Here is an 11441-nt window from a genome sequence, read left to right as displayed (position 1 = left end):
ATGAATATAGGACATCACATGAATAAGGAATGGCATGGATTACAGTTCAATGTCCTCGGTAAGGTGGGCAACGGCCGCACTCAATGTAAGAGACGAGGGCTCACATACTGTTGATATTCGCTAGTATTAGGGAATTACGAGAAGTCCAGGAATGCTTGGCACCCGCCCGGCCAATTACTCCACATCCCCAGAGCAAGTTCAAGGGTTACAGCACCTTTGGAATGGCGCTGCACACTCCAAAGTAGGGTTCTTGGCACAAAGCTGGATTGATGCACGCAGTTTGGCATCAAAGTCGACGTTGAGCCTCCTCCGTCCTATTCTCCTCCGTCCACCCCATCTGCCCCCACTACCCGCCGGGCCCCCTCGCAAGACTCTCAGAGGGAACAAAGCCGCCTCCGAGCCTTCTAGGGACCCCCACCCGCGGGAGTGCCCAAGTGCGTCTGCCGGCGGCCCCGCCCTAGTTCCCCCAGAAACGCAGCGAGAGCGCACGCGCATCTTCTCCGACAGAGCGCGCGCCCGCGAGCTGCTCGCATCCCCGTGCTCATCCGGGTCTCAGCGAGCCTCAGCCAATGGAGGAGGCTCATGGCCACCGGGGGCGGAGCTAAGCCTTCCCTCACGTGGGGCCTGTGAGCCCCCGAAGCCCTACCAGGCAACCGCGACCAGTCCGCCTAGAAAAGGGATTGAGGTAGAGAGCCCAGCTCCTAGGCGAGGACCCACAGTTTTGAGATCGAATGGCTGCCGCCCCCTAGAAGCGACTGAAGAGCGAGCACATTCCCCAGTCCGCGCCGCAGTAGTAAACACACTTCAGAAACGTGAGGTGCCGGTGGTCACGTGGGCAGCGCGCCTTCCAGTCAGGAGCTGGAGGCGGGGCGGAGGCCGCTGACGCGGCGTTGGCGGCGGAGTCACCCGGGCCGGCTCGACACCGGTCACCGGCGGCAATCCTCCAGCGGCCTCGACCGTCGCCTCCGTGTTCCGTCCTCGCTCCTGGGCTGAGAGGCAGCGTAGCCGGCAGGGGCCGAGTCCTCGCTCCTCCTCCTCGGTGGCTCGCCTCGGGCGGGCCGCTTTTCCTCAGGGACCGCCTCGGTGGGGCGAGGTTTCCGTGACGAGCCTCCTGGGGCTCCGGGGACCGGCTCGGGCTGTCGTGGCGGCTCGAGCTCCTGGAACTCGCTCACCCTCCGGGGGTCCGCAGCCCTCGGAGTTATGCGTGTCATCCAGGCGGTTGCAGCGGGTGCCGGCTCCTGAAGGGCGTCACACCCGGACTCCGCTGCCCGGGCAGCCTCCATTCGGCTCCCAGCTGCGCCTCCAGCGCCCTCTCCCTCTCCGGTTCGCTCCTCAGACTCATTTTTTCCTTTCCCCCCTCTGCCGCCCTGTCCTCCTTCCTGGGGTGCGGCGATTCTCCTGGAAGCGGAGGTGTCGGTGATGAGCCGGACCCTCGTGCCTTGAATTTCTCGGTGGAGGAGCTCGGCGGTGCCCCGCCACCCGCCGCGTGCCCGGGATGGGGGTGAACGCGGTGCACTGGTTCCGAAAGGGGCTCCGGCTCCACGACAACCCCGCCCTGAAGGAGTGCATTCGGGGCGCCGACACCATCCGCTGCGTCTACATCCTCGACCCCTGGTTCGCGGGCTCCTCCAATGTGGGCATCAACAGGTGGCGGTGAGTCAAAATCTCGGGGGGAATTGTTTTCGGTGTTTTATTGAATCGGGACTCGGCAGATCAGCCCAATCTGAGCACTTCAACCCGGGACCGCCTTGCTTATGCCGTTTGAAGAATTGTAGCTGCTTCGAGTACGAACTAGAATGGACCGAATAGTTCTCTGGTCCGAGAGTGCTGGCAGCCTGGGACACCCCGGCCTCCCGAGTGTGAATTACGTGTCTGGGCGCTAAACGGGACTCTTCCCCAGATTTGTGGGGACTTCTTAGCGGCGGGGTTGAAGAAACACCCGCCCATTTCTCTGTGGCCAGCGGGTTGATTTCCTTGGCCTCTTTGTGGCATTCGAAAGGATTGCGGTTTTTAATGTTTACGGTTGTGTCCCGGTAATTCATAGTATATGGAGAAAATTATTCATTCAGTACAGTCGCCTCCAAACCCAGTTTTCTTCCACCTTGAGGTTGATGGAGGAAAAGCAAGGGAAATCACATCTGGTTTCTCTTTGCTCAGCTCTTCCTCTCGAGCTCCCCCTGGTGGTGGACTGGACAACACGGTTTTTCTTTCTAGGCAAAGTATAATCCTTCTAGGGTTCAGAGGACTGGAGGAAATCTTAGAGACGCTCGATGATCTTCCCTGAAATACCAGGCTAGGTGCTTGTTCGGCCCTCTGGTGGAAATGAAAGTGTTCGATGGCCCTAGCCGGCTTGGCTCAGTGGAGAGAGCATCAGCCTGCGGACTGAAGGGTCCGGGGTTCGAGTCCGGCCAAGGGCACATGCCTGTGCTGAGGCCTGATCCCCAGTAGGAGGTGTGCAGGAGGCAGCCGATCAATGATTCTCTCTCATCATTGATGTTTCTATCTCTCTCCTTCTCCCTTCCTCTCTGAAATCAATAAAGAAATATATTTTTAAAAAAACGAAAGTGTTCAATGAACAGAGTGATCACCTACTATATACCAGGCACTGCTTTAGACATCAGGGATATAGCGGTGAATAAAACAGACAAAAAATTCTTGTCCTTTTTGAGCATATGCTTCAGAAAGTAAGACATAGAGTATTTGGTGGTGGAGAAATGCTGTGGAGAAATATAGAGCAGAGAAGGGGGATAAAGAATATAAGAGGTTGGGATTAGAGTTGCAATTTTAAATGTGGCGATTGGGAAAAAATTCAGAGAAGGTGGCAAGTGAACAAGGTGATGAAACAAATGTGGACTGCAGCTGTCTAGGGGAGAAGCATTCCAGGCAGTGGGATGTCGGAGAAAGGGCCCTGAGGTGCAAATGCCCTTAACCTTCGGAACAAACAGCAGAAGAAGCAAATGTGCCTGAAGCAGAATAGGTGAGAGGGAAAGTAGTAGATGAGGTCAGAGATGTAACAGGGCCATATTGAGTAGAGCTTTATAGGTAGTTGTCAAGATTTGGACTTGTACTCAAAGAGGAAAGTGTGAATAATGGCAGGATTATGAGCAGAGAAGTGACATGATCTGATTTAAGTTTGAAAAATGTCTCTGGCTGTGGTTCTGAGAACAGACTGAATTGGAAGGGGGTGGGGTGTACAGATGGAAAAGAAGCAGGAAGAGCAGTTAGGAGGCTATTGTTCATCCAGGTGAAAGGTGAGAATGGCTTGGACCTTAGTGATAGTGGTGGATGTGGTGAGAAGTAGTCAAATGCTGAATATATTTTGAAGGCAGAATCCACAGTATTTGTTGGCAGGTTGGATATGTGGTGTGAGAGAAAAAGAGGAATTATGAATGCTTTAAAAATATTTGGCTTGAGGAACTAGGAGGATGGAACTGCACTTTGCTAAGAAAGTGAAGTTAGAGAAGCCATTGGGAGGGTGTTTGGAGTTCTCTTTTGAACTTAGTTAAGTTTGAGATGTTTATTACACATCCAAATGCAGATAGCAGACAGGTAATTGGAGTTCAGGGCAGACAGAGATCTAGGCAGGAGGTATAAATTGGAGAGTTGTTAGTTTATATATAACACTAGTGGCCCGGTGCACGAAATTCGTGCACATTAAACGGGGATTAATTAGAGGAAAAAATTTAATATTGCTATTTGCCCTTTCTCTATAATAGAAGTGTCAGAGATGAAAGAAAATTAGTAAAATGTATATGAAAACCTTCCTCCTGTCAGAGTCTGGGGTACACCACGGGACCCAGAGTCAAGTCCCTGCTCACCCACATGCACCTCAAGATCGTGTGAGACTCAGACCTGGCTACCCCCTCCCCTCATTGGGATAGATCCAGACCTGGCTAGTCCCACCCTTGTCAAGCCCCGCTGGGCAGGGAACATAGCCTCAGGTCCCCTGGCCCAGCGCCAGGACTGGGGGGTGTGGCCTGAGGTCCCCCAGCCCAGACCGGGGTAGGGGGGCATGCCTTGAGGTCCCCCATCAAGCCCCACCAGGTGGGGGACATGGCCTGAGATCCCCTGTCAAGCCCTGCTGGGTGGGGGGCATGGCCTGAGGTCCCCCATCAAGCTCCGCCAGGCGGGGGGGGGGGGTGCAGCCTCAGGTCCCCTGTCAAGCCCCATTGGCAGGGGGGTGCGGCCTGAGTTCCCCCGACCCAGCACTGGGGGTGCACCTTGAGGTCCCCTATCAAGCCCTGCCAGGCAGGGGGGCGCAGCCTCAGGTCCCCTGGCTCAGTGCTGGGGCGGGGGGTGTAGCCTGAGGTCCCCCGGCCTGGTGCCAGGGTGGAGGGCGCAGCCTGAAGTCCCCTGTCAAGCCCCACCTGGTGGGGGGCGCGGCCTGAGGTCCCTGGCCTGGCACTGGGGCGGGGGGAGCAGCCTGAGGTCCCCTAGCTCAGCACCAGGACAGGAAGCGCACCTTGAGGTCCCCTGTCAAGCACTGCCAGGTGTGGAAGGCGGCCTGAGGTCCCCTGTCAAGCCCCACAGTGGTGGAGGAGGGCGTAGCCTCAGGTCCCTGCTGATTGCTTGTTAAGGTTCCTTATGGGAACTTGGCCTCAGCAGTGGATGCAGCCATCTTTGTGATGGAGTGATGGTTAATTAGCATATTCCCTCTTTATTAGATAGGATTTAAAGCTATTTATTCATCCACCCATTCATTGAACATATATTTGTAATGTATTTAATATATGCCAGGCACTGTGTTATGTGCCAGAATTCAGCATAAACAAAACAGCTAAAACAAAACAAAATCCCTACCCTGTTGAAGCTATATTCTAGTGAAGCCATGAAACTATATGAGAACATTAAGAAAATAAGTATAGTTAGAAAAGAGAGAAGAATATTGAATGTCAACTAATTTAAAAAAAATTTTTTTAAAAGAGAGTGGGGATCCACGAACTGAGCCTTGGGTGCTCTAATGGGTAGATATTGAGGAGAAACATCTATTAAGTTAGGAAGAAAACCCAGCAGAGTGTAGTGTCTGAGAAGCTAAGTAAAGAAAGTATTTTAAAGAGAGTGTTTTACCTATGGTCAGGTGCTGTTGATAGGTCAGGTGAGATGAGGATGAAAATTTAAAAATTGTATTTAGCATTTTGAGGCCATTCATAATCTTGAATAGAGTGGTTTCAGTAGTGTAAAGACAAAAGCCTTTTTGGAATGTCTCAAGAGAAGCTGACAAGAGAAAGGTGGGAGACAACGCACATAGACAGCTCTTCTGGAAGTGTTGCTGTAATGGGATCAGAGAAATGTGGTTCCTAGAGTGCAATGTGAAGTCGAGAGGATTTTTTTTTTAAGATGGGAGAAATTACAGTATGTTTGCATGTTGATGGGAATGATACAGCAACTATATATGAAACAATCATTAGCAGAATTAGTGTCATTAACGTTGATTCAGGGAAATATGGTAAATGTAATATGTTTTAATGTATTAATAATATCTTACAGTAATAGAGTAATAATTCCCTTTTCATAAGATTGTTAGGAGAATTAAATTACTTAACCAATGTAAAATGCTTAAAATGTGAGTGGTAGTAGTAAATGCTTGTCAATTGCTATTAAATTGGAAGCCTTAGGTAAATAATATCTAATTAAATGTCTATAGTAAGTTTTTTCTAGAGCAGTTTATAAATTTATAAAACCTAGACTGTTAGCTTCTGTAGGAGGGGGATTATATATTGTTTAACTTTGTACACCCAGAAACTCACATTAATGAGTCAAATAATGAGTGAAATAAAACTGGTAACCACAATAGAAATAGTCCCATATTTTCCTTCTTAAAACGATTCTTTACTAAATATTGCCCTTTCTAAAGATGGGTAAAGCTGTAAATAATAAATAGAGACAAACTAAGTTATGAAAAGGAACAGAGTTTTATTTAATCTGTTCTTGTAGAACCAAATTCAGTGTTTTCCATAAAATAGTAACTTGGTTATTTGTTGAATGAAAGGACATCCATGAGTCAATAATTTTATGTATTTAAACAACTTTATTTCTCTATTGACCATTGGATAATGTGTAAACTCCTTGGCGTGGCATTTAAAATCTTGTGGGTTTCTATCTTCCGTCTTTGGTGCCATTTCTTTTAATCAGCATTTCTTGGAAAAGTGAATTCTTGGAATGCTGTAACATAAAAAAGTTTGAGAGACATTGTCCTTAAAATAAAGGACAGTCCTTTGACTTGAGTAAATTGAGCTTTATGAAAATTCATTTTGCCTCATTTGATCTCAGACCAGTGAAAACTTTATCTTGAATTTGTCATCTTTGGAATTGAATGGTTTAAAATATTTCAATTCCTCCCTTCACTTATCTCTTATTAAAATCATATCACATAAAAACATATATACAAATATTCATAGATTATTCATAACTTATTATTAATCATAATAAATGTCCATCTGATGAATGGATAAACAAAATATTTTATATCCATAAAACGGAATATTATCTATAATAATAAAAATGTAATATGCTAATTTGACTAGATGACCTTCTGGACAAAGCGGGGGCTGCGAGGGAAGTCTGGGTCCCAGGTGCCTGCTGACGGCCGGAAGGAAGCCTGGGTCCTGGGTGCCAGAGGGAAGCTGGTGCCGGCAGTGGCGGGGAGGAGGAGGAAGGCCTACTCTTGCACAGATTTCGTGCATCAGGCCTCTAGTTCAATTATAAAAGGGAATGAAGTACTGGTACATGCTGCAACATGAATGAAACTTGAAAACATGCTCAGTGTGAAGAAGCCAGTCACAAAACCCCACATATTATTTGATTCTATTTATATGAAATGTTCAGAATGGGCAAATATGTAGAGACAGTGGCTTCTTAGGGTTAGGAGGGTGGGGGGAGTTGGGAGGTGATAACTAAGGGTCATGGGGTTTCTATTTGAGGTAATGAAAATGTTCTAGCAGGTTGCACACTCTGTGAATATACTAAAAACTGTTAAATTGTACACATAAAAAAAAATCTCACCCCTTTAAGGCCCAGTCCAAATGCCATTTTTTCCATATTACCTTTTTAAAAAATCTTCACCCAAGAATATGTTCATTGATTTTAGAGAGAGGGAGGGAAAGGGGAGAGGAAGAGAGAGAAAGAGAAAGAAAGATTAATGTGAGAGAGAAATATTGTTTGGCCGCCTCCTGTATGCTCCCCAACCAGGGACTGAACCCACAACTGAGGTGTGTAACCTAACAGGAAATCAAACCTGCAACCTTTTTGTTTATGGGATAGCACTCCAACCAACTGAGCCACCCAGCCAAGGCTTTCCATAATACCTTTCTTTATTACCTTGTTCAGGATGATTAACTCTTGTGAACTCTTAATTCTTTTTTTTATACTGCTTCTCACATCACTTTTAGTATTTACTCCTTTCATTTGTAAATATTGATATAGTCCTCATATATTCATTTCTCCCCATTTAATAGATTGTACCTCTCCTTTCTGAAGAGAAGGTACCATTTCATTAAATCAAAAATTTATTTTGTTCTGCCGAAACCGGTTTGGCTCAGTGGATAGAGCGTTGGCCTGCAGACTGAAAGGTCCCGGGTTCGATTCCGGTCAAGGGCATGTACCTTGGTTGCGGGCACATCCTCAGTGGGAGGTGTGCAGGAGGCAGCTGATCGATGTTTCTCTCTCATCGATGTTTCTAGCTCTCTATCCCTCTCCCTTCCTCTCTGTGAAATATCAATAAAATATATATTTAAAAAAATTTATTTTGTTCCTATTTATGGCAGGCATTATTTTTGGTACTGGGGATATAATAATGAATACAACAGAAAAAGTCCCTGCCCTTGAGGAGCTTCTTCTAGTCTAGAAGGAGAAATAGACAATAAAGCAAATACAATAAGTCAAGTGGTGGTAAGTGTAATGGAGAGAAATAAAGCAGAATGTGAGAACAGAAGCCTAAAGGAAGGAAACTAGCTATGCAGATACCTGGGGAAGAGCCCTCTTTTGTATTCTCCCCAATGTCTAGCATTTTGTCTTATACAAAGAAGGCATTTGATAAGTATCTTCTAAATTTCTAGGAGTGGGGCAGTTACTTCATTTAACTTAGATGCTAATGTATAGCTTAAACTCATAATTCAGAAAAATAATTTTCAATTAACAGATTATTTTTAATATTTAAACTTCAGCATGTTATTACTATCCGATGTAGAGTCTCTTAATTTTCAGTAACCAAATCTATACTTATACCTATATATTTATTTACCCATTCTTTCCTTCTACTGCATGATTTCTGTAGAAGATATATTGTTTCCACTATTCAAAACCAATCTCTTTACTAGTATATCCCATTTGTAAGACTTTGCTCATATTTGTTCCAGTTTTTTTGAGGTATAAGTGACAAGTACAAATTGCATATACCATATTTAGGTTATACAACAAATGTTGATACATGTATACATTGTGAAACTCATTCTTTCACCTCTTTAGTCTCTTTTTAGGTTGCTTCCAATCAACATTTAAATATGCTTAGTCCAAGCTCTATTTAAAAAAAAAAACACAAACCAACAGAGGAGCAAAACCTAACCTTAGCTATGTTCCTTTCCTACGACTATGTTTCTTAATTCTTTTATCACCAAACTTCATGAACAAAATCTTCTACTCACCCTTGAACTCACTTCAAACTGGTGTCATTCCACCGAATACATACTCCACCCAAACTATTTTCATCCAAAGGTTACTTTTAAACTTTTCATTTTTTGATTTTCTACTGTGTTTGACACATTTGACCACTCCTTCTTTTTCTTCCTTCTGCTTTGGCTAGAGGACCTTTCTATGTTTGTTTTTCTGCCAGAGCTGCTATTGTTCTCCTTTGACTTCTCTTTTTCTGTTCAACCCTCAAATGTCTCTGAGGTCTACACCTTCTTAATTTTACATCATTCCTAGGCAATCGCATCTCTCTTTATAAAGTCAGTTACCATCTATATGCCCAGAATTCACAAATCAGTATCTTCATCCCATATCTCTCTCCTGATCCACAGATATGTATAGATTCCCTGCCTATTTGAATGTACTATATTACCTTAAACTAAACTTGTTCAAAACAGTTCATCTTTTCCCCTTACCTCTCTCTCAAAAACAAACAAAAAACCCAAACTGAATTTTTCTGTTTTCCATTTTCATAAATAATATCGCCATTTGCCCAGTTGCTCAAACAATTTACAGATCAGATTGTTAATGATATATTCATTTATTCAACAAATATTTAAGTGTCTACTGTGTGCCATTCACTTTGCTAATTTCTGTGGATAAAATGGTAGTCAGCAGAAAATTTATCCTTACGGAGTTTACAGTATATAGAGAGATTTATTCTGAATTAAAATAATCACAAAAATACATTCGTCTATCCCATTGCCACTTTAGCCCATACCACCATTCACTTTGCCTAGATTACTTGAGTAGTTTACAAATCATTGTCCCCTGCCTTGCCCTTCTCTAAGTTATTTTCTACAAAACTGGAGTGATCTTTTAAAATTGTAAATATGATCATGTCCTTTATTCTTTAAAATCCCTCAATGACATTTCCTTACCCTTAGGTTAAAATTCAAAAAGCCATGGAGCATGGTTTAAAATCCCAGTGTAATCTAGTCCTCTGCTTCTTTTTCAACCATGGAAGATTGCTTCACTGAGGCATTTGAGCTGAACCTTGAAGTATGCGATGGATCTTAACCACTGGTTATTTTAAAAAGGCAAGCCTTAAAAAAAACACATTTTAAAATATATGTTAATTTGACAGCCTTGGTGTAGGGCAAAATTCCAGACCTGAATTCTCTTGCTTGATTTCTTTATCCTTTTATTACTTAGGTGATCTCATCTAGGCACGTACTTGAATTCCTCATGATTTCGGATTGTGCATCTCCTGTCCTGACCTCTGTCTTGAGTTCCAGACTCTCATATTCAGTATTTTTACTCTGATTTTAATTAAACATCCTAAGCTAGGTCTTGCCCCCAGTCTCCCATCTCCCAAGGTTTCTTTAAATCATAATAAATAGCAACATTTACCTCATTGCTCTACAAGAACCTAGGAGCCATCTTCCCTTCATTTCTTTTTCCTCACAACCTCATGTCTAGTCCTTGAGCAATTATTATGTCTTTTCCTTCATAATAACTTGCATATCCATTCAAATCTCACCCTTCCACTGCTATGACACTATCCAAGTCACCAGCATTCATTGTAAGATTAGTGCAGTAGCCTCTCTATTTCCATTTTTATGCCTTACCAATCTGTTCCATGTGGAAGTCATGTAATATTTTAAAAACTTGAATCAAATCACATCATTCCTATGCCTCAGACCTTAGCAGGGATCATTCCTTCAATATCCCTCCTCAGAGAAGCCTTTTCTGACCATCCCATGTAAAGTAATTGCCCTACTGCTTCCCCACACCTCCCCCTTGTCACTTTTACCTCCTTGTCCTGTTTTGTTTTGGTTTCTTTTTTTTCCATGGCATTTATGACTACCTGAACTTATGTATTTATTGATTTACTTCCTTATTGTTGTACTCATTCATTAAATTACACAAGAGTGGGATTGATCCATTATTTGTTCCTAAGCCCTTTAACAGTGGTTCTCATAGTTGGTCCAGGGACTCTTATGGTTTCCTGAGACTCCAGGTGTCTGTGAAGTCAGAACTATTTTCATGATTACAGGAATAAGACATTATTTGACTTTGTTACTGTCATTCTCTCATGTCTACAGTCTTGTTTTCCAGTAGCTGCGTGATAAGTGAACGCATTAGTGCTATGATGGCTAATGGAGTGTGTGCTGGTGTATTCTTGTGTTGTAAACTTTTTTCAGCTTTAATTTTTCACATACTTGTTGATAAATATTACCTGTAAGACAAAGCTCATTGGGGTTACTCAGTAATCTATATATATAAAAGCCTAAGCGAACATTACGACTGGTTACTATGACATGCACTGACAACAAGGGGGCAGACGCTCAATGCAGGAGCTGCCCCCTGGTGGTCAGTGCCTCCCACAGCCAACCTCCCACGGCCAGCCAACCTCCCGTGGTCCCTCCCCCTGGCTGGCTGGCCCCTATGGCCCTGATCACTGGCCAGGCCGAGGGACCCTACCCATGCACGAATTCATGCACCGGGCCTCTAGTTTTTAATATAAAGGGTCCTAAGGCCAAAAAGTTTGAGAACTGCTGCCCTAGGAACAACAACTGGCACATGACAGGTAGGTGTTCAATATGTACTTATGGATTGAATATATAAACGAATATTCTGATTTTGTTGCTGGAGTTTCATGTTAACTTCCATGCATAAATTAGACCCATAGCCTGATGTTGCCTATCATTTTCTTTAAAATTGGTTAAAACCTTAAACACCTTGGGAAGTAAACTTGAGTTCAGAATTTCTTTAGTATGTTTTCTTTTTCTGATCTATCTTATTCACGGTTAATT

General features: G+C 44.1%; 1 protein-coding gene across 4 annotated transcripts in view; it reads left to right on the top strand.

Annotated features, from left to right (window-relative positions):
* The first annotated feature begins 884 nt into the window (after positions 1-884).
* CRY1 (cryptochrome circadian regulator 1) overlaps positions 885-11441 on the top strand; it is a 70836-nt gene continuing 60279 nt past the window's right edge. For 2 of the 4 annotated variants that reach the window (XM_080662733.1, XM_080662730.1), the window contains exon 1: positions 890-1653. In XM_080662733.1, coding sequence (XP_080518859.1) covers positions 1496-1653 — 158 coding nt within the window. In that variant the 5' untranslated portion in view covers positions 890-1495. Of the gene's footprint in view, positions 1654-11441 lie in introns of all 4 variants that reach the window. The other 2 variants (XM_080662731.1, XM_080662732.1) reach the window with 2 other exon arrangements.

Source organism: Plecotus auritus (assembly GCF_963455305.1).
Source record: "Plecotus auritus genome assembly, chromosome: 3".
NCBI classification, from domain to species: Eukaryota; Metazoa; Chordata; class Mammalia; order Chiroptera; family Vespertilionidae; genus Plecotus; species Plecotus auritus.
The sequence above is the reverse complement of the archived record's forward strand: the minus strand, read 5'-3'. Positions and strand labels throughout refer to the sequence as shown.